The sequence below is a fragment of the Phyllostomus discolor genome, chromosome 4 (genome assembly GCF_004126475.2).
Source record: "Phyllostomus discolor isolate MPI-MPIP mPhyDis1 chromosome 4, mPhyDis1.pri.v3, whole genome shotgun sequence".
NCBI lineage: Eukaryota > Metazoa > Chordata > Mammalia > Chiroptera > Phyllostomidae > Phyllostomus > Phyllostomus discolor.
The window spans coordinates 127,568,492-127,591,379 of NC_040906.2; the positions used below are offsets into that span (position 1 = coordinate 127,568,492).

Genomic DNA, 22,888 nt, shown 5'->3' on the forward strand with positions numbered 1-22,888 from the left:
ACACACTCCAAGGCAATTAAAGAACATACTGTCCAAAGCTGATATATTTATAAAGAAAACATTTGTCTTGTTAAGTCAAGTAATACTCACCTGCACCTGCTGCCTTTGTGTGTTCAGCATGTTTGGGTCAATTGACAGGGGCCCGAGAACACTGACCATCAGTTCTTTTTCCACAAGCCACTGTTTTAACTGAGCCTCTACGGTCTGGAATTGAGTTAAATTGTTAGAGGACTCTTCCAGTTTTTGTTGTCTATCAACTGTTAATTGATTGAGTTCTTGCCACTTAGATTCTAAAAGAAAAAAGATAAAGGACAAAACTGGTATTTGGTTTTTATACATTTAACATGACTATATCTAGGAAGACTTCAGGATGTGACTCAAAATGATAAATAACGGCTATCATTCCATATTTATAACTCTTCTTGCAGAGTTAATTAAAGTCTAATCTAAGAGAATTAATTTCATTTATTGATACAAATTTTATGGCCCTGATGGTTACATATCAACTAAAATAAAAGGAAAGTAAATGTGAATCTGATCTTAGAAGATAATGATGCAGAGTATGGAATATTCCTTAAAGCAAACAGGATCCTGAGTTCCCTCATTCCTTCTAGAAGTCCTACACAGTCTGTTCATTCAACTATAACTGATCTGCTAAAACAATGAATATTAATCCTTTTCTTTAATATTAAATCTCCACTGATCAGTTAGTTCTAGGCAAGTGACTCCCAAATTTTTATATGTTTACCCAATTATTCTCTTCTATTCAAATTGCACATTAGTTACCAGCTGCTTGAAAATTACACTAGGACACCTCACTAACCCTTTAAATTCAACATTAAAAAAAATTCATCACTTGACTTTGGGTGCTGGACATATAATACACACATGATGTATCATAGAACTATGTGTTTGAAACTTATGTAATCTTATTAACCAATGTCACCCCAATACATTTAATAAAAATTTTAAAAATTTTCCTATCAAAATTGATGTATTTTTCTGGCTTTTAGATTTTTTTCAGAGGTTACCTTCTCACCCATGTCATGGAGATGCAATGATTCAGAATGCTCTTTCATGACTCTCCCAACTCTCCTATAGCCTTGATCCTAAACCCTTAAACACATCCCTTCATATTTCCAGTGCCCTAACTCCACTTCAGTCTTCACCATGGTTTGCTCAGACCGGTGGTTCTCAAACTTCAGCTGCATTAAAATCACCTAGAGGGATGGATGATTATGCAGGTTGCTAGGCCCACGCCCAGAGTTTCCCATCAGTAGGTCCAAAACGGGGCCTGAAATGTTGCATTTCTAACAAGTTCCCAGGTGATGTTGCTGCTACTGTTCCTAGAAACACACTTCTGAGAACCACTGGACAGACCCAAACTATAAGTCTTCCAACTGGTTTCCCTGCCATTACTGTTTCTCAGCTACAATCCATTTGGTTCTGAAATAGTATCTCTAAAAAAAAATCACTTTTAAATATGTCACTCCCTGTGCTAAAAGTCTGGAATAACTACTCACCATCTAGACGATAAAATCTGAAGACCTCTGCTTGACATTCAAGGATTCCCACAAACTGACCTAAGTCTTCTCATCTTAGAAGGTTTGCATTTAAAAATGAACCCTCTGTTCTAATACTGCTGATCTTACCGATATCATCCAAACAGGCTTCTGCTCACACAGGCCCCATACCTGACATGCTCTACCTCCTCTCCATGTATCTCAGCTACTAAAGGCCTGGTTTTAACAGGACCCACCCTGAACCCTATCTAATAGCATGGCATGTGGTAGTCAAACACAATCTCACAAAATAATGTAATTAAAACGAAAAATTGAGAGGGAGAAATGTCTAAATCTTATCAGGAAGCTATTTTGAAATGTGCATTCTTCACTCTAACCCCTATTGTAAAATGCATTAATAATATTGCCCCAAGTAACTCATATCCCAGGTGAGAGCCAGTGAGTTAGGGACAAATTCATTATCATGCAACAGGATTCTCTGTGTTGGATTAAATACACCACTGAACATTAAGATCCCTTAGGATAACCTTTTTCAAAGTACGATGTACTTATACATCTCCAAATTTATCACAACATATCTGGCTCTAAGGAAAGACAATCTTTAGCTAAATATAATAGAATGATTGAAAGTAAAATACTTCTTATTATCATCATAGCAAACACAGAGCACTCACTCACTATGCGTCAGGCAGTATTCATCTTAGCTGCACACACACTTACTCACTGAATTCTGAAAAGCAATTCTATGAAGTAGGGAAAACTAGTATCATTGTCTTACACTCATTTTCCCTATTGTTATACAAATGAAAAGGGGTGGTAACAGGGCTTATAAAAATTCTTTACCAAGGAGGAACCTTTACCAAGGTTTACATAAGGACAAGACTGATACAATAGGATGACTCTGAATCCAGAAGTGAAACCACCAGACTTCTGCGGGGAGCTACTTTTTGACACTGGCTGGGGGAGAGAAGAGCACAGAGTAGGAGCTGGAGGAGTCCCAAAAGGACCCCCATGGAGGAGAAGGGAGCCTACCTTTTCCGGAGAAATAAACTAAAAGAAATATTTAAATTAAAATAAAATAAAGCATGAAAAATTAGAAGCACCAACAATCTAATAAAAAATAAGCAATAATGAAAACATGTCATTCAATGCACAGCATGTTATTAACAAGTATCTATCTTCTTCATAAAAATAAATTTAGTTACTGTGTTTAGAAAAAAAACCTGTAACATAAAATATGCCACATTAGCACAATTTAATTTGAAGTGACACTTTTAAATATGCAAAAATAGGTTGTGAAACATCAAAGCAAATCCCAAGATAAGGGAGGTTATTGGATACATGTTTTCTGATAAAGATTAGGGCTTTTTTAAAATAAGACCAAGCTTCTGTTCACAGACTCTGGTGCAAGCCACACAACACACCTATTTCAGCCAACATCTGTTTCCACTTGGGGGCCTCGGGAGTCTCCGGGTTCTCCTCCAGCAGGTCTGTCAACTTGTCTTTCAACTCCTGCACTTTGTTTACATTTTGTTTCAGTTCTGCTTCAAATGACTAACAAGGGGGGAAAAATAAAGTAGCTACATTAATGCATGTCCATATCAAAAGACAGCAACTCAATTATGATAGAGATTTTTTTTTCTCTAGCATGACCAGAAAAGGAAAAGTTTTGCTCTAAACGCTGACATGGGTGAGGATCTGGATTGAACAGTTAGGTATTTTCCTTCTTATTCTCACTTGTCTTCAGTTATCTGATAAAAGAATCCCAAAGGAATGCTATTGCTATAGGGATAATGGCTCACTCCATTACCTAGGAAGAACTTCATATTATTCTCAAATAAATCATTTTGGAAAAAAAAAGAAAATGACATCAGAAAGATTGTAATTAACATGAAACTCAGTCTTGACAAAGACTGGCAGATTTGAGAATATGCTAGTGAATAAACACTTTTCTGGACAACTCAAAATAAGAGTTCAAATATAGGTTAGTAATTTGTAAACATTTTTGCCATCACTGCCACAAAGTAAAACTATTTCCCCAATATTGATGGCTGTGGAAAGAAATACTGTCTATTAAAGAACAGGAAAGCATGAGCTCCCCTCTTTCATACCAGACAGAACAGATCCCTAATACACTGTACACTTAGCCCTTAAATAAATCATTTCCAATAGCTGACTGGTTAAAATCCTAGACTTAAACTGATTTAAAGGTGGCAAAGTTGCTTATACCCGACAGTTCACTCATCTTTATAATGTCTGTGCACAAAAATAGGTAATTGTTATCATCAATCTATTCAGAAAGGCACATTAAACCAAATGGCAAATTATTTCCTAAAGGTAATGGAGCAAGAAATCACAACAGGGCTCCTGACCACCAGGGCTCAGTTTCAGACGCTTGTCTGTTCTCTTCCATATCTTCAGTAAGTGCATCCCCAGAATATACCTTATTCTGCTCAACTTGTGTCTTCACAGCTTCAGTGTCTGTAGGTGTGGGTGCCTGCTGCCACTTTGTTGCAGTTTTGTTCATCTTCTGTAGCCACTGCATCATGGCACTTGATTCCTCCTGAGCCTTTTGCAATTTGGTGAGTTTACTATTCAGCTCGGTTATTTTGTCCTTAAGTAACAGGCCAAGCTCTTCGTAACCGTGATTTATGTCAGTCATATCTTTTTTAATAGATGTTAATCCTATGAATAAGACAAATTATTACATTGACACATTTTCAGGATGTTTAGAGTAGAGCTCTAGAAAAGAAAAGTTTGCTTTATAGGATATACGCTTCTATTTTGTGAATATTAAGCCTACTATGATAAAGTCAGAATTTTTAGAAGTAATAGGTTAGATCATCTTATAATGCTATTTAATGACAAATAATTTAGGGACACTATGTAATACAAGTGAAATGAAATAGATATTTTAAATAGAATAAAAAAACTAAAACCACAAAATATTAATTTTTCAGGTAACAAACTCAAGAAAATAGCTTAAGTAATATGTCCACTGAAAAAATATCTCACATTAATCAAAAAGAGGGAAACATAACCAAAGGCCAAACTGAACTACTGGATTTCACTAATTTCAGATGAACAAAATTATATAAGATGCCATATAAATATATTTATGGAGAATGTGACTATATATTAATACAATTTTAATTCATTTGATATTTTAATATAACTACTATTCACCTCTGAAAAGACTTCCTCTCAAAAAAGAATACCAATTTATTGTAATCAATAAGCACTTAAAGTTACTATTCACCTTTATTTGCCAAAATTTCCTGAGTATCTGTGGCTGTTCCTTCACCATTTAACATCACTCCACCTGTGAAAATATTACCACTGAAGTCATCACAGATTTCCACAGTATTTCTACACACTAATAGTAGGTGACATGAAGTCAAACCCCTTTCAGCAGTCATTATTTTAACAAGTTGTTACTATTTGAAAATATAAAGTACTGATTCAATTTCAAAATTAACTGAAAGTTCGAAATGTAAAGATCAAGCCACATCGTTTCTTCTATACAAAATTCATTCTTCAAGTAGTGACATGATCACCTTAAACATGAGAGTTTCAGTAAATGTGCATTGTATACATTACTCATTAATTGTGAGTTTAGAACATGATTCTGTGGTGAAGTGTCTTTGTTGGCAGCTACGTTAGTGATCAAGTCTCTAGGAGTTGCTCAATGTGAGTGTCGCACGAAGCACACAAGACTGATGGACAAAGAGTTTCTGCCTTACTAAAGCAGTTGAAAACCATCAGTGCATTTACACAGTGTGATCATGGTTTGCACAGAGGTAGAGTGATGTAAAACAACAGGACAGAAAAGTTAAAAGTAAAAAAGAAAAAAATCCTATTGCTAAACTCACACTGGGTCTGCAACAGGGACAGAGGAAAGCACAGGGGCTGAGGGCCTGGGCATCTGCATGTCACTCACCTGGGCCAGCCCCCCAACACCCCCACACCCCCCAGCCCCACTCACCACCACTAGCTGTGTGATTGGACAAATTAGTCACCACCTCACCAAACTGATGGGGAAAATAATGCCTATCTTGGGAGACCACAGTAAGAAATAAATACAGTAAACCTATATTGCCTGGAAAGTCAAAACTGCTCAGTGAGTAATAATTATTATTTCTTTTAATTATATAAATATGTAGCCTTGGTACCTTTTTCCATAATTAGAATATTAAACAGATAATTAGACTCTGTTGTTCAAGTATGCATTGGCTATCTATCCAACACACAAAGACATTTTCCAAAACTAACCACATGAGAGCAATTCTAAACAAATGAAACATTTAAATATCTGAATCTTAATCTAAGTTTTGTTCCTTTAAAAACAACACAAACAATGGCATTTCAGATGAAAGAGAAAATATCCTGTAGATGCTCAAGATTAATTCCTACCATTTTCAGTAGTTATCAAGAATAGAAAAATATTTTTAAAGGGCAATATAAACTTGATTTTCTTTTTTTATTGTTTATGCTACTACAGTTGTCCCTGCTTTTTTCTCCCTGTGCTCACCCTTATAAGCCCCGCACTCGCCCCTCCAAGCCAATCCCCATATCGTTGTCTGTGTCCCTGGGTCATGCACAAATGTTCTTTGGCTAATCCCTTCACCATCTTTCACAAATTCTACACCCCCCTTCATTTTTACTTATTGCAAATAGAAAGTGGACATAAAGAACTAAAATAAAACACCACGGAATTCCTTTCCTTAAAAATAAACCTGACATTTCATGAAATCTGATAAGGAGAGAAAAGAAAGCTCATCACATCACATAAAACAGGAGCACGGCCTGGAATGGGGTTCATGGAACGGAATAAATGGTTGGCTGAGCGCCCCGATGGAACGTCTCTCACAGCAGGGACAGCCGGGGGCTGGGCAGGACACAGAAACCACAGAAACTTTCAGAATAAAGATACGGGATCTGCCTTCTGTCTGTTCTTGGATTTAGAAAAATTAAAAACACTGAAATTGACAACAATGTAAGTATGTTTTAAATTTAACACTATTCCCACAACTTAATTTTATCAATAGAATCATTATTTATACACAAGCCTCCCTTTCTGTTGAAAAGAGTGATTCAACCATAATAAAGATTGTGATTTAGATGTACTGGTTAACATATTACATAATTGTTTTCTTTGTGAAGAGTGTGAGGAGTAGAAGCAGCTGGGAATAAAATGTGAGGTCCACTCTACAGAAAAGAACCTGTTTCCTTCCCTCACCTCCTCTTTCCCAGGAAGCCAGACTCACTTCTACATCAAGTATTTCAAATCAAAGTTTAACATCTCCATTCATTAAGGTAAAAAACAAACAAATCTGATCTGATCTTTCCCTTTCCCAATATAATGCTTCTTCTTCTTACAAATTAATTTGCCTATATTTTAGTTGTAGTCTTCCATAAAATAAAACATGAGCAGGATTTAAAATCTGACTAGTACAGATACTTTTCCATCAGAGCTTTTAGCATGTTTATCGGTGCCATCTTTCTTGTTACTTTCCTTTGTATTTCTGAGATTATTTTATGCATTGATTTAAAAAATAACACACAAATAACATGATCATGAGCCAGCCCAATTCTTGCGGGTCTTGCCATGAATGTAAACAAAACACATACCTGATGTAACTGCCGCTATTGCCTTTGCAGGGGTGGTCAAGGCACTTATTAGGTTACATAGTGAGATCCCACTGCTGTTCACTTTCTGAATCTCTGGTGTTTTTAAACTCCACTCTTCTTGTAATTTCTTGAGGTATAAAAACACATTATTTTTCAGTCTTCATAAGATTTTCAAAGTTACACATTACAATCCGGTTTCTTAAACATGTCTTAAAGCAATAATGGTTGTGGGTCCCGATTTGTGGGGGAGTGGATGGAAGAACAAGGCAGCATCCCTATGTGCTCCAACAGCCCGGGTGACCGTTGACACTGTTAGCAGTGAGGAGTGGAGCAGGGTCAGCTGCATTCTGCTCCCAGCCGCAGTGGAAGCCCGGCTCTGCCTGGCTGCCATGGGTTCTAAACTGTCAACTGTAAGCATACAGCACTATACCAGGTAACAGTCAGGTTACAAGACCTATACTGGAAACAATTTAAAAAATAGGAATTCAAAATTCCATTTAAGAGTATATTTTAATCATCAAAATTTCAATGAATTTTGAGAAACACACACCTTCACAAATTTGGAGTATAAAAATTGGTGCAACTGGCCATAGGTTTTGACAACTCAGATGCCAAAAAGACTTGTACACATTGTAATGGAGATTAAATTAACTTCTATTTTCAAATATTGGTTACAGTGTTATGCTCAGGTTACAGTAAAATGCTAAGTTAAAGGTGATTCTATTACTTAACATTATGAGACATGGCATAAAAAATAGGCTGAAACTAAGCAGAGATTTTGTAAGGAAGGGAAATTAGTTTCTATAAGAGTCAACAACTCACTAACCATCTCTTTTAAAAAAACAAATTAATTCCTCAAAGGATCAGATAGCCCCATGCCATGATTTCCAAATATAACCAAAACATACTGTACCTACATGAGGATCTAACTTATGTGACACTAAAAACAAGGAAACCACTATTAATCTGAACCTCTAATTACCAACACAGGCAAATGAGCAATTAGTATTAGACACGATGATTCACCTTGGTTTCTTCCAAAGATTTTCCTAAATCTTCTGCACCAAAAGAAGGCTGCACAATGGGAACTCTTTCTGTGGTTTCTTTTATCCATGACTTTAATGATTTAACCAGGACTTGGAAAGCATCCATCTGTTCTTGACAAGAAGACACAGCTTCTTTTCTAGATACAGAAATTATTGACGAATTTAAGCCACAGAAAGGAGATGTTCCAAAGGACTAATCACTATTAAGTATTTTTTCTAAAATCAGGTTTAATATTAAGAAAAATCTTCCTCCACATACACTCTAACCATTTGATACAGGAGGAAAGGTTTATAGGTAGTAAATGAAATCAAATGAGAATTTGTCTAATTCTCAGAGGCAAGGTCTATAGATAAAGTTGGGAGAAGAAATCTGTACCCCATATGTAATGGCACTCCATAATGCTACATAAAGCCTATATAAACAGTTTTAACATTATTTAGATTCAATGAGCTTTGATCTGTCCACTTTATTGGAGCTTACTGCCAGCAGGCACAGAACCAGAGGGGAAACATTTACACATCACAGACATGAGGAAAACATCACGCCACCTAGTGGTCCTCACACTATACTACAGTCGCTTTAGTGGATGGATAAAAGCAGGTGCTTTAAAGCACAGACTTCAGGCACCAAAAGAGGTTAGACCTAGTGCTGAAAAGTTTTAATGGCTGTCTCCCCTACAGATATTGAGGAAGCTCCTAGGTTAACTACGTGGATCTTTCTGTACCTCACTCACACCACGGAGGGGGGCACATGCCTAGCACCGGAACAGCGGAGACAGTTAGGCTGGGAACGTGGACGACATGTGGGTAACATGTGCACATGTGCAAGTGTGTGGAATACTGGCACATAAAAGCGCACTGCGGCTGGACTAATTGCTGATGGCTGCATGGTTTTAGAATCGAATCCATTTGAAAGAAACAACCTAGAGTTTACCTAAGACAACCAAGATCATTTCTTCTGTTTAAAATATGGATTAAATATTATATGACAAGACGGAAAATAGAGCTCCTTAAGAAGTACAGACAGCACTCAGTAGCTTTAGGTAGAGAATTATGAAGAAATAACAAATAGTTGAAAGAGAAATGACGATTTTCTATTTGGGGGGGTCTTCAGTATAAATGTTAGCGAAACCAGATGTTCTATGTGTGCTAAACTCACATGAGATCAGAAACACAAAAGTTCAGTCACAAGGCTTAGCCCTGTACAGCTTCATAGCTCAGCTTAGGTTCATTCTCTTGTTTCTTATCTTGACTGTTCATAGAGTCATGTCTTATCAACAACTCAAAGCAAGTAAACTGTTTTACAAAAAAAAAAAAAAAAAAAAAAAAAAAAAGCCAGGCTCTGACTTGAACCCAGACAACAACAGATCATGAGCTATCTTAAGGTTATTTCTGCCTTTGCAAATAAAAAGGTGGTATTTGCCAAAGGCTTCAGACACTACAGTAAGTTCAGGTTATTTTCAGTAATATGCTACCACCACCATTTTCCTCACATAATGCTGTCTACTTTTATGTATGATGTCTTGAATTTCCCTCCTAAATATTTTAACAAAACTACATTTAATTTTAATAGCAAAAAAAAGATCAACACAAAAGCACTTATCTAGTAGTCTGTGCTTATTCTCAAGTGTTCAAAGTTGTTTCAGGTATCTATGTAAGTAAATAAAAATAACTCATTCTAATTAGTATCATATGGAATAAAATCCAATTTCTGCAGTGGTGCTTACTTTTCTTTGATGGTATCCTCCATTTCTTTGAATTTCTTGGACAAATTATTTGTTTTTTCAAAAACCAGGGCCTTATCACCTGGTAAGCCATGGTTGGATATCTCCTTCAAGAGACTGTGCAAAACTTCCAGATCTTTCTTGCGTTGTAAGAATTCAGAAGTTGATTCCTACAAAGCATTTAGATATCCAATCAATGTAAGATGTTGCTAGATCTTCAAATGGCATCCCATCAAGAAGTGCGAATGTGACCAGAGTCTGACATGAAAACAGTCCTGCCCTATGGTCAGTATTCTAAACATAAATAAACATGCAAGCAGGTTGTTTAGAACACAGTAAGCTTCACTTAATTGAAAAATTCACTTTTTACATCTGTCTCTTTGTGAGTTCTGGCACATAAGAAGCTTACATCATCTATGATATGTGAAAAGTGTATGTGTGAGATACGGTGTTCATTTCCAATCAGTGAGCAAAGGCTTCAAGGGGAAGCTGGGCTTTGTGCTTTGTAAAGAAAGAAAGCAGAGATCTTTACTGATCCATCAGCAAATGAAATGATGATGGCTAATTATAATTCTGCCAATAAACAGATGAGCTTGTCTCAACCGTTCATGTACTTGACCAGCCCCGTGGAAACCAAGGGAGACATACCTGCATATACTGAGACAATTCAGTAACATCTTTTCCTGGCACATCTGCCTCAGTGAGGGTCTGACTTTTTGTCTCTAAAAACGTCTGAAGCTTTTCTGAGAGGTTCTCAAACAGTTCTACTTTGGTTTTCAGCTCCTCCATTTTTGCAAGTTTCTCTTTGTGTTTACGGCTTGCTTCTGAAAACCGAACAGACAAGTCATTCATTTTGGCTTGCAGAGAGGATGCGGTCGATGGGTCTGCTGTTTCCATAAACTTCTTCACTTTTTCATTCATGGCATTTATACTGCCCTGGCGACTCATGATGTCCTGTTCCAGCATCTGAAACGAATCAAGTATTGCATATGTTTTATAAGAATGTTTACAAATAATGTCCTAGAGTTTTAAAAATTACTCTTCCTAACAACATAAGCTTAACAACCTGTGACTAAGGAAGGTTAACGGTTGGGACTGACTGACAAGTCTGATCTGTCCCTCGAGGAATCCCATCCCAAATCTCTTCAAGGGAGAGTACAGAACAGCTGGCTGGTTGCCTGAGAGAGGCAGGAGGTGGCTGCTACTCAGCAACCCCCGGGATCTAATGGAGCCTGGGGATTATCCACGGTCCTAATTTTTAAAAGGCTAGACAACAACAAGATTGATCTGATTAACCTCATGTGCAGCTGGCTGAGGCAGTGACAACCACGATAGGACTCAATGTGTGTAAGCCCCTATAATGAATAATATTCATGAAAAAGGACACAAAACTCTTTCTATACTCCTTTACAGAGAAATTATTTTACACATCTGTTTTTGAGCAAGCACTACTTTCCACAGATATATTCAGAAAATGTCTGTTTTTCTATGTCCTTAAATTAATCTTAAATTTACTTACCCTTGGAGCTATTTAATTGGGTTTATTTTTCATCTAAAAGTGGCATTATTTATTTCCTTTTTATATGTCACTTACAATGTTTTTACTGATGACATCCTGGAGAGCAGCAGAGTTTAATGGCACTTGACCTTGTTCTCTCAGAGAACTTTCCACACCTGCCATCCAGCCGAGCATGTCATCCAGGCCGTCCTGTACACTCAGTGAGCGGGTCAAGGTTATCTGGAGTTTTTCATTGCGTTCATTAACAGACTTGGACAGATCGTCGTATCTCCCAACAATGTCATCTAGTCCAAAAAAATCAGATGTTATCCACAAAGTTACCTTTGCCCTAGTCCTGTTCAAAAAATACATTAAGAGGAAATCACAAAATTTCCACACCAAAGCTGGAACAGAAAAAAGTTTAAATGATAAATTCATAATGTATAATTAGAGCACCACCTAAAATCTTAAAAAAGAGAGAAAAGATCACACTGGAAGATGAAAAATATTTTTAAAAATAGTTAATACGTGTATCATCTGCATTTGCAAAGAGAGTTTTAGATGCATGAACATTTCAGTTGTCCCAGAGAGACGAGAGCAGTCCACACAGCAAATCTTTGGAGTAAATGCACATTCCCAATCCGACATTGCAGATGAGCCACACTTATTGATGACTACATGGAAGGTAAAAGGGGACCCTCACATACTGCTGTTCTCAAGGAACAATATATAGTCATAAAGACTTGCCAAGAATCAACCTTTATATATCAAAATTCTCCCTCTCCCTTGCACTAGCTCTCTCTCACACATGTATAAATTAAGCTTCTGTCACCATCCTAAGCAAAGTACTCAAATGCACAGAAATTTGCAAATGCAAATGTTCTGAGAAAACATACAACAATAAAAGTCCACTTAAAACAAAAACAATCCAATTTAAAAATGAACAAAGGGCCTGAATAGACACTTCTCCAAAGAGAACACAGAGATGGACAATAGACATATGAAAAGTTGCTCAACATCACTAATCATCAGAGAAATGCAAATTAAAACCACAAGGAGATATATCACCTCACACCAGTCAAGATAGTTATCATCAATAAATCAACAAACAGTATGTGCTGGTAAGGATGTGGACAATGGTATTCCTTTGGTAGGAATGCAGACTGGTGCAGCCACTCTGGAAAGCAGTATGGAGATACCTCAAAAAATTAAAAATAGATCTGCCTTTTGACCCAGCAGTCCTACTTCTGGGAATATATCAGAAAAAACCCCAAACACTAATTTGAAAGAACATAAGCACCCCTATGTTCGTTGCAGTGCTACTTACAATCACCAAGATATGAAAGCAGCCCAAGTGTCTATCAGTAGATGAGTGGATAAAACAACTATGGGACATTTATATAATGGAATACTACTTGGCTGTAAAAAAGGAAAATTTTATCCTTTCTGACAGCATGGATGGACCAGGAGAATATTATGCTAAGTGAAATAAGCCTATCAGAGAAAGACAATACCATATGATCTCATTTATATGTGGAATCCAATTAACAAACTGAAGTAACCAGCAAAATAGAGACAGACTCAGCGAGCAGGACGACAGCTCTGGCAGATGGGGAGTGGCGGTGAAGGGATCAAGCAAAAAGGAAAAAGGGCTCATGGACACATACAATAGTGTGGTGATTGTAGGGGAGATAAATGGCAATGGAAAAAATACAATAAAATTAAATAGATAAAGAAGGTTGAGATTATTCTTCTAAATATACACAAATAGAATTTATTTAAAAAGTTTAATACCAGACAAAAGAGAAAAATAAACAAGGTTAACAGGTCAACATATCTGAGAACAGCTTAACTGTACTTTTAATTCTGAAGATGTAAGATGCTTAAAAAAAAACAAAACCATTTCTAGTCTTCACTTGCATGTAAAGCTCTACATTTTAACATCCTACTTTCTCTGCTGCAGAGCAATGAAAAGTTCCAAGGACAATGGTTTTGGTTTTTAACGTTCTCTCTCTGACACAATCTGGTTTTAATTGTTAATTTATCACTTATATTCCAAGAATTTGAAAAGTAATTTAATTATCTCTGAATGCTTTAGTCTAATGCACTGTAGAATCCTTCAGTAGAAGAAAATTTGAACCTAAAACATCTCTATAAAAATGAAATATCTTGTATGCTTGTGTTTGGCCCAGGGAACGTAATCCATATAAACAAACAGTATTTCTTCTTAATTGTTCTGATATTGTATCATGAGAAAATAGGCAAATGTCCACTGAAGTGAGATGCTACACCTCGATGACTCACGGAGACAACCAGGCTCCAGTCACTAAAACAAAATAAAGCCCCTTGGAACGCTGATGGTGGGGTGGGGGGCGGGGGGGGGGGGGGGGGGGGGCGCCCGCCAGCCCTGAATGAGCCCCTGCTACTGGCAGGGGAATAAGCAATGGGTACAAGCATGAGTCCTAATTTGAAAGAGCAAATACTCTGATCTGCAGGTCATGATGGGCAGTGAGCTACGTCTCAGATGGGCAGCTCTGGCCTGGGGTCCCATCGGCTACCCTTTAACCGAGCCAGTGATTCCCTGAGCAGCCACCTTAATAACGTTAACCCAGCTTTGGTGTTACTGGTATTTCTGGACTTCTGTGTGAAGCAATACTGTCACTGAAGTAAAATCTTGATTTTAGTCATTAAAATTATTTTAGGAAAAGGCACAGAACAAAATGCACTAAAATATTATTCTTAAGTGGTTGATTTTTTTTAGAAATCATATAGATCCTAGAGAAACTCCTCTAAATCTTAAATATACTTACACATATTCCTAGAAAATTATGCCTGAGAGAAGTTTTAAAGTCTTAAAATAATATAATGTATGGACTATAAACAAATAAAAGCCAAACTAAGTATGATTCACAATGGGGGAAATGTCAAAATGCCTCTTCAAATAACAGAAACACGTACAGCACAGCTGTTCTCCCCACCCCAGTCCCTGCACTCAGCGCCTCACAGTGGTGCGGCCGGCGTGGGGCGTGGGGACAGCGCACTGGAGCACAGGAAACAAAGGCCGAGCTCCCATCAGTATTTCTGTCTTACACTTTGAAACCCTGTATTTGTGTGTTTTACAGTTACAGTACACATAATATAAGACAGTTATATGTGTATGTAGTTGACGAATATGTGTGCATATATGAGGGCACATACTAAAAGTTCTCTGTTAAGGGTGCAAGATCAAAAGAGTTTGGATGTCTGTAAAAAAAAAAGGCTCCCCCTGTACAAAGTGGTTTTAGAAAAGCAAAGCTTATTTGTTCTCTTCATCTGAAATTTCTATTCTGATTCAGTTCATGCTCTCTTTGGCGTGAAACATATCTAATCATCTGCTCGTCTCTCAACCCCTTAAACTCTCGCTCCTGCTCTGGACAGAAAGAGCCCACCGAGGGTCTGTTTTGGAAAGTTCTGCTTTCTGTGGTGACAATTAGGTAAAGAGTTTCTGTTACATTGTCTAAATATAACATTGAAATTTATTTAAATTTCTAAATAATCTCTTTTCAAACAACACAGCTCCCATTTCCAGATTCTGACATTCCTACCAAACAAGGCATGCCTTCTCCCAGAATGGGAAACACCATTCCACAGGGAAAGGATGTGAATGAAAAGTATGTGCTGGTGAACCTTTTCTCTGTATCCATTAGAATCCCTTCATTTAAAACAAGGAAATGAACACTCACCAAGTGTTTTCTGGATTTCATTCTTGGCCGGAAGCAAAGATCCCCTGGCATCTAAGAGCACTTCAGCTGTTTTTTTCAGTTTCTCTACGGCAACCTGTTGACTTGATATCTGTCCTTGGAGAGCCTGGAGGACCGAATGCTTCAATTATACTTGGTAGGACTAAGTAACAGATTTCCAATAGGAGGAAAATAACTTACAGAAAGGTAAAGTTAAGGTGGACAAAGGAAATTTTTCAACATCATAAACTTACTCCAGAATTCTTAGACTATAGCCAGTTATAAAGTAGCATTAGCAAAAGCAGCAGCCAGTCAGGATAATACAAATTCAGTCTTGCAATAAATCTCGAGCATATGTTCACAATAACTGGCCTTATTCCTGACCTTGTGACCCCCCCCACCCTTGGCCCGAGTTGCCCCTTAACCCCCATTTTTGGGCTTTGTACAATACTCCCACTACTACCAGCAAACAACAAACAAATATCTCCACTTAAAAATATAACTAAGGACCCCTATTTCAGCAGATGCTGAGTCACATTTCCTTCTGTTATTTCAATAAAAGTCATGTAACATCTATCATATTCAAAAAGAAATTGCTACATTTTGTGAGAAATACAGAAATCAAACACACATGGAGCTTACTCACAGGGATCCCCTCGTCTAAGACAGGAAGTGATTAAAAGCCAAAAGTGAGTTAGAGTACCACCAGAAGTTGAGAGGAGCAGTAACGGGAGAGGAAAATGGTGTTCCCTCTGGGGCAGTGGCGTTGAGATGGTGCTGAAGAAAGGGTGGATTTGGGCAAATGGAAGTGGAGGTAGAGAACAAAGAGAAGGAGCAAAGATGGGGAAACATCTTGGGAAAACAAGAGTCCTGTCCAGCGTGAGAATGTGTACAGTTGAATAAATCCTAATAGGACTGAAAATGCCTCAAATGTCAGGCTGAGGAGTTTATACTTTATCTTGCAGCAACAGGGAGACACTCAGGGCTCTGGAGTGAGGGGTGACATGCTTGAGCTGTCTCAGGGAAGGCTAAGTCAGTAACACTGTGTGGGATCCACTCAGAGGGACGAAAGGAGGAGCAAAGACCAGTTACGGGCAGCTTTGCAGTAATAAAATCGAGAGGGCATGTCTGAGCTGAGAAAGCAGAGCTGGTTATAGAGTTGGGAAGAGTCCACGGGAGTCGATGATTGATTATCTGCAGCTGTGCTGTCCAATATGGTAGCACCTAACTACATGTGGTTTTTAAACTTAAATTCATTGAAATCAAATGGAATTCAAAATTCACTTTCTCAGTTGTACTAGGCACATTGCAAGCACTGAATAACCAAGTCTGACTGGAGGCTTCCATGTTGGACCAAGCAGATCTAAGAACATTTCCGTCATTACAGAATGTTCCACTGGACATTTCTCCTTGAGAGGGCAGGTACAAAGGACAAAAGTGAGACCTGAGAAGTACCCAAAGCTTTTGAGCCTAGGTAATGAATGGAATTCATAAGCCAAAGTGGGAGCAAGTTTAGGAGCAAAAATAAGAGTCTGTTTGGGAATTCACAACTTCAAAGTGATTTTGGGACACTCACGCAGAAACCAACAGCAGCGCTGACATAAAGGAGACTCTGAACACGGGCTACAACTAGATACAAAACCCTGGGAGGCAAGCCCCGGGATGAGACTGAAGGGAGAATGCACAGAAATACAAGAGAAGGAGACTATAAAGAATCATGGAGAGTACTTATATCAAGGTGATAAGGACAGGAGAAAAGACAGACCAAAAGTGATCAGGGAGGTGGAAATGAGCCCAGAATAATTCTGTCCCCAAAGTTTAAAGGAAGAGAGAAAATGGAAACAGTTAACTGTCAGCTGCTTCAAAAGGATAATGTAACCTTTAGTTTGCTGCACACAGGTCCCTGGAGTGCTCTGAGTGAGCAGATGCACGTCAACAGCAAGAATGAGGAGAAAAGAGGTAGAGACAGGAACCGTAAAGTCTTGCAGAAGTTTGGCCCTGCCTGCCTAACACCTCCGTCCAAATGGGCTGCCTGGCCACCCGGGCCCCAAGCTTGGCTTTACTTTCACTTGAGGTACTCAAGCTCCTCTTCTAGTCGCACATTTGGATTTCAAATTCAAATTCCCATATGTCTGACTATAGATGAACTCATCCCTGGCCATGGGCCCAGGTTTCCAACAGCCTCTTGAATGTTTCCATCTGGGTGTAAACAGTCACCTCAAATTCAAAAAGCTAACTCTGAACCCATCATCTCATTCCCTACACCTGTACTTCCTCCTGGGGTTGCACCTCATTACCCAGGTAATAAACCTAAGGGTCCTCCTGAATGCTCTCCTTTCCACATGCAAATCCACCATTAAGACCTAACAATTTTACCTGCTAAATTTTTTTAATCAGACTTCTGCTCTGTGTTTCTGGATCGTGGTAGGATAATCTCTCACTTAATTGGAAACAGCATTCTAACTGTGCTCCCTGCCTCCAATGTCTTCCTTGAAATAGAACCCCCCAATGTGTTTTGTGGAAAACACAGATCTGACTACGTACATCACTCCCCTCTTTAAACTCTTTCAGAAGCTTCCTATTTCCTTTCATAATAAATGCAAAACTTGAGCATGCTATAAAAGGCCCAGTGAAATCCATTCCTTAATTCAATCTTTAATCTCATCCTTCTCTACTTAATGTTCCTGAAATGTCCAACACACAGCTATTTCCTAGCTATTTGCTCATGCTAGACCCAATGCCTTAGCATCTCTACACACCAACCTTCCCACATGCAACCTACCCCCACATCATCCTGAGCTTAGCTCTTATTCCCTCTTTAAAATTCAGCTAGGAAGCCTTCCCTAGCTCTTTCCTAAACCCTATTTAAGTACTCCCCTTCCAGGAGCTCCTGTGACTATCACTGGATTGATTTGTCTCTTCTATCAAACTAACTTCTTCAAGAATTAGAAATTTATCCTGTTCAGGTTTCTATCATTACTGCCTAGCCCACTGTTTGACATATAGTAGGCCTTGATAAAAGTTCCTGGAATAAGAAGAAACCCAAAACACAAATTCAAAAACATACAAGCACCCCTATGTTCATTGCAGCATTAAGTACAACAGCCAAGATATGGAAGCAACCTAAGTGCTCATCAATAGATGAATGGATCAAGAAGATGTGGTCCATACACACAATGGAATATGACTCAGCGATAAGAAAGAATGAAATCTTGCCATTTGAGATAACGTGGATGGACCTAGAGGGTATTATGCTTAGTGAAATATAAAAAACGAAATAAACAGACAAACAGAACAGACATACTCAGAGGTACAGAGAACAAACTGATGGTTGCCAAAGGAGGGTTGGGAGGATGGGTGAAAAGGAGGAAGGGATTGAGAAGTACAAACTGGCATTTACACAGTAGTCATGGGGACGTAAAATGCAGCATAGAGAATATAGTCAATAATATTGTAATAACTATGTATGGTGTCACTAGATTTATCAGAGTGATAGCTTCATTGGTTATATAAATGTCTAATCACTGTGTTGTACACCTGAAGCTAATATAATATTGTATGTCAACTGTAACTGAAAAATAAATATTTTAAGGAATAAATAAAGGGATATTTATAAAAAAGTTTCTGGAATAAATGAGTGAATGAATGAGTAAATAAAGGAAGATATCAAGTGGAAGACTTTAAAAGATCCTCTTCTATTTCAGCCTTTGATGGCAACAACAACAACAATAAAAAACACAAATGCTTTTAGCCAATAGCAACAATTTCCTCCACCTATTTTTATAGCCGAGAAACGGTGGCAGTGTCCAGGAAGTGGCACGTGTTGGAAAGCCCACCAAACTGTGACCAGCACGCGGTCTCTGGTCTGACTACAGCTCCTGCAGCTGCTCCAAGCGGCCAGAGGATCTGCATCAGAGGGAATCTGCTTGGGAAAGTCTCCCAGAAGTCCAGTTACAGAGAAGTATTATATAAGAAACTCCTCAAGGAACTTGACCTGTGACCATACTGAAACCTAAGCCACAGGGACAGCTTATTCGCACTGCGTGATTATTCAGGATATAAAAAAAGTTTAAGGGTTCTCCCCCCCCCCCAAAAAAAACCAGCAGTTTTAGAATGTGAGTTCCCCAATGGCAGAGATAGGGTTTTAACATCTTTGCATCTTCACAAAACCTGACAATGGGCCTGGCACGTAAGTGTCTACCAAATGCACATACACATCCAAGTGCTGCTGTGGTTCTAGAAAGTCATCCAGTACCAAAGTGGGCCTCCAACATCGTCCAACTTAGAAATGGGTTACAAAAGAAGCATTTTTCTTCATCTTTCTCTTCAAAACATCCCATGCTTTTTCTCTCCATAATTATGTTCAAAGCGTCAAGAGTTTTTATTCCTAACATGGTATCAGATTATAATTTAGCCATAGTGGTGATTTATAGCACTACTTTGGGGAAAAAACTACAAATTAAAGTATTCAAATGAGTACCATATATTGTTTTTAATGGACTTCAGTGAAATTAAAACATGAGAGAAGCATCAGTGACAGGGAACACTGAAAGATTATGATCTTGGTCTCCAGCCTGAACCAGAAAAGGATGAACTTGGGCACTTGTCCAGCTCATAGAAGTCTCCTGACTTAGAGCCACCTCAGTAATCAGTGAGAGGTTGGAAGGGGGACGTGTCAGTTGACATGACCTAGCCCCATGGCTGGTCCCAAGCCCAGTCCAGGAAAGAAGCAGGGTCCCCATCCTCCTTTCCTTTCCATGTGTCTCCTCCCTCCTCTCACCCCATGCTCGCATCCCCCTTCTCTCTGCCTTGGTCTTAAACTGCCACATGGCACCGCAAGGTATGATTTAGCTTTCTTCCAGCCTCAAGTCACCAGTCTCGGGCAATTCCTAATGTGAAGCTCACTCAGTCGGGACCTGTTCTCCTTGTTAACAGCACGGTAATGATTTTTGATTCTGTAACTAAGTTCTGAAAGGCAGTTGTTTAACTGGCAATACAGTGTTTACTCTCTAGTTATGGCAGCAGTAACACTACACTCACCTGCTGAAAGGAATCAAAGAATGGATTTATGAAATTAAACGTTCAAACTCAAAATTATCGGTCCTATGGATTAAGAATAAGATATTTCAAAAATTATCTCTCCTTACATTAGGATGTTAAAATATGCTTTAAATTTAAGAAGCAGAGACTTTCCCAGTCACTGTGGGCATGGCTGAGGCCTCCACAGTTATGCTGTTCCCGCATCAAGCCTGCAGTTTTGAAGAAGCAGGTATACTTTTTGAGAACTGTGCTGACTAAAAAAAAAAGTTTGTATCTCTATGAATCATGGGAATCTCAATAGGAATACCAATCCTGGTCCTCCAAGCCCACGCATGACAGTGACACCCCTTCTTCCCTGCCACTGGTCCGTTCTTCAACAAATATTTACTGAGTACACACAATGGGTCAGGTCCTGTTTTGGCTGCTGGGGATATGACAATGAACAGAAACATTTGCCCTCATGGAGTTTAACTCTAATGGTGGAGAAAAACAATAAATGAAATAAACATGGACAGAGATAAACAAGTGGCCCGGACCGTCTGGGTTTTGTTTGTGGAGGTAGGACTGACGGCATACAGGGAAGAAGCCATAACAGCAAAGTCAACCCAGCTCAACAACAGTAGGAAAAACACACTCATTGGAAAGAGAAATAAACAGATGGTTGAGAGCTGAAGTCACAACTCCCTCTAGAGGGAGAAATACATTTTTCCATCCTTTGTTCCCTTTCCTTAGGTGAAACCATCACAAGACTGGGAAAAGGAAAGGTTTTCAGTATGACTATTGAAGGGCTAGGTCCTTTTTCTCTCTCTCTCTCTCTCTCTCTGTCTCTGTCTCTCTCTCCTCTTTACCTTAGTCTCTTCCAATTGCCTTTGCAGATTTTTAGGGTCCACAGCAATGGGTTCAGATAAGTGTTTGCTCGCTGTGACCTGGCAGGCCTGGAGCTCAGAAAGAAGTCCACATGAAGCATCTTCGTAGTGCTGATATTTATCCACCAGATCTTTAAGATTATTCCCAAGGACACTACACTAAAAAAATCAAAGGAATAAAAGGGTGGAGAATTAAAATCTATTATTTTTATGATAAATAACCTTAGAATATGAGTTCCGTAACTTAGAAAACACCGGACTCTGACCAACGTGAGGTGAAACTATAGGACTAAGATTTTCTCCTTTATATGAAGAAGCATCCTCTAACAAGTCCAACTGAGGATTTGGACATCAGTCAGCAGAGGAGGCTGATCTACCAGGCCCATTTCCACTAGGTTTTATATACTATGTGTCTAGATATGTATTTGATGGAAAGGTTTTCAAGGTGCTTAATGAATCACTTCTGTATGTTACAAAAGATTAACACGAGGAAGGTAACTACTCTAGATCAGAATGAAGAGTGTCAACGATGCTCTTCATATGCATTGTGTAGCTTTGGTCAGGCTGTTCAACATACAATCAGGGGAATGTTTTCTTACTTTTGTTTAAAAAATAAAGCAACTCTTTTACTTGTCCAAGGGAATATGAAGCTGAAACAGTCTGTGACTCATTAAGTATTAAAATAATACACTGATCAAATATATCTGTAAAACACACACTGGCAGTATTTGTGAAGGAAATTGTCTGAGACAAAACTAGTTCTCAAGCTCGAGAAGCTGCAAAAATTAGCAAGTTATTCTGTTTGCTTGGAGACAAAACATAAACACCACCTGGTGGTCAAATTGTGTATTACTGAGTTTTAGAAATCACTCAAAACTGAAAAAATAACTTTAGGCTCCTAATCTTTAAATACACTTTTTTAAAGTAAAGAAGACAAATACATCTGAGGTAAACAAGATAAAATTTAAAATTATCTTATTTTCCCTGCTTCAGTTTTTAGGTTTCTCACTTCTAATTCAAAAACAAAAGTTAAGAGGATAGAATAAAAACTATAATCACAGATTGATCTTTTCCTTAAAAGACAAAAACAAAATTACCTTAGAATAGAGAGCCCTGAACCGATCAGTAGCATGATCCAGTTTGCTCTGGACTTCTCTGTGAGTGGCCGAAGTGTCAATATTATGCTGGTCAGCCTTGCCACCTCCATCTCTTCTGCTGCAAGATTTGGCTGCTTCTAACACCCTGTTTCCAGAAATTGTGATGTACCTCAAGTCCCCTTTGTGAGAAATGACATCTTCTGAGAAACTCTTCTGCCTCTTCAGTTTGGTCATTAAACCACTGAAGTCATCTGCACCTGCCTCGAGGTTTTCCAGTTCTTGTTCCGACTGCTGCAGCCAGTGCTCAAACTCGCTATAGTCAGCATCAAACTTCTCTAGCTCTTCCTGCAGAGAATGAGTTAACTTCATTTTCTTTTCTGACTCGGCCAGTGCAGTTTCGTAATGTGCTTTCAGGTCCTTCATGTTCTTTTGCAGTTTCTCTTTCTCCTCAGGAGAGAGATAGTGACCCTGTTTCTCAAGCAAGGCTTGTGCGGACTGCGTGGCCACGAGGACGGCTTGGTGCTGAGAGACGATCTTCTCGTGCTGGGCCTGAGTGAAAGAAATCAAATCCACTGTGACTTCAGGGCAGTGACAGGGTAGCATGGAGGCTGGGGGAACTCCCTGTTGCCTCGGGACCTACAGACTTCAATGATCTACAGACAGACAACTTGCTTCTTGTCAGCCTTTCCAAAATACACAGTATTTGCCTTTTACTGGTGAATTTCAGAATAGCAAAAGCTACGT

General features: G+C 38.6%; 1 protein-coding gene across 24 annotated transcripts in view; it reads right to left on the bottom strand.

The window, feature by feature from the left end:
* DST (dystonin) overlaps window positions 1-22,888 on the bottom strand; it is a 447,461-nt gene that overhangs the window by 99,413 nt on the left and 325,160 nt on the right. For 23 of the 24 annotated variants that reach the window (XM_036024280.1, XM_036024278.1, XM_036024275.1 and 20 more), the window contains 12 exons: window positions 22,145-22,693; window positions 21,030-21,206; window positions 15,145-15,268; window positions 11,519-11,727; window positions 10,573-10,890; window positions 9,928-10,094; window positions 8,181-8,337; window positions 7,155-7,281; window positions 4,783-4,845; window positions 3,967-4,208; window positions 2,948-3,077; window positions 91-290 (listed from right to left, as the gene is read on the bottom strand). In XM_036024280.1, coding sequence (XP_035880173.1) covers window positions 91-290; window positions 2,948-3,077; window positions 3,967-4,208; window positions 4,783-4,845; window positions 7,155-7,281; window positions 8,181-8,337; window positions 9,928-10,094; window positions 10,573-10,890; window positions 11,519-11,727; window positions 15,145-15,268; window positions 21,030-21,206; window positions 22,145-22,693 — 2,463 coding nt within the window. The remainder of the gene's footprint in view (window positions 1-90; window positions 291-2,947; window positions 3,078-3,966; window positions 4,209-4,782; window positions 4,846-7,154; window positions 7,282-8,180; window positions 8,338-9,927; window positions 10,095-10,572; window positions 10,891-11,518; window positions 11,728-15,144; window positions 15,269-21,029; window positions 21,207-22,144; window positions 22,694-22,888) is intronic. The other variant, XM_036024276.1, reaches the window with a different exon arrangement.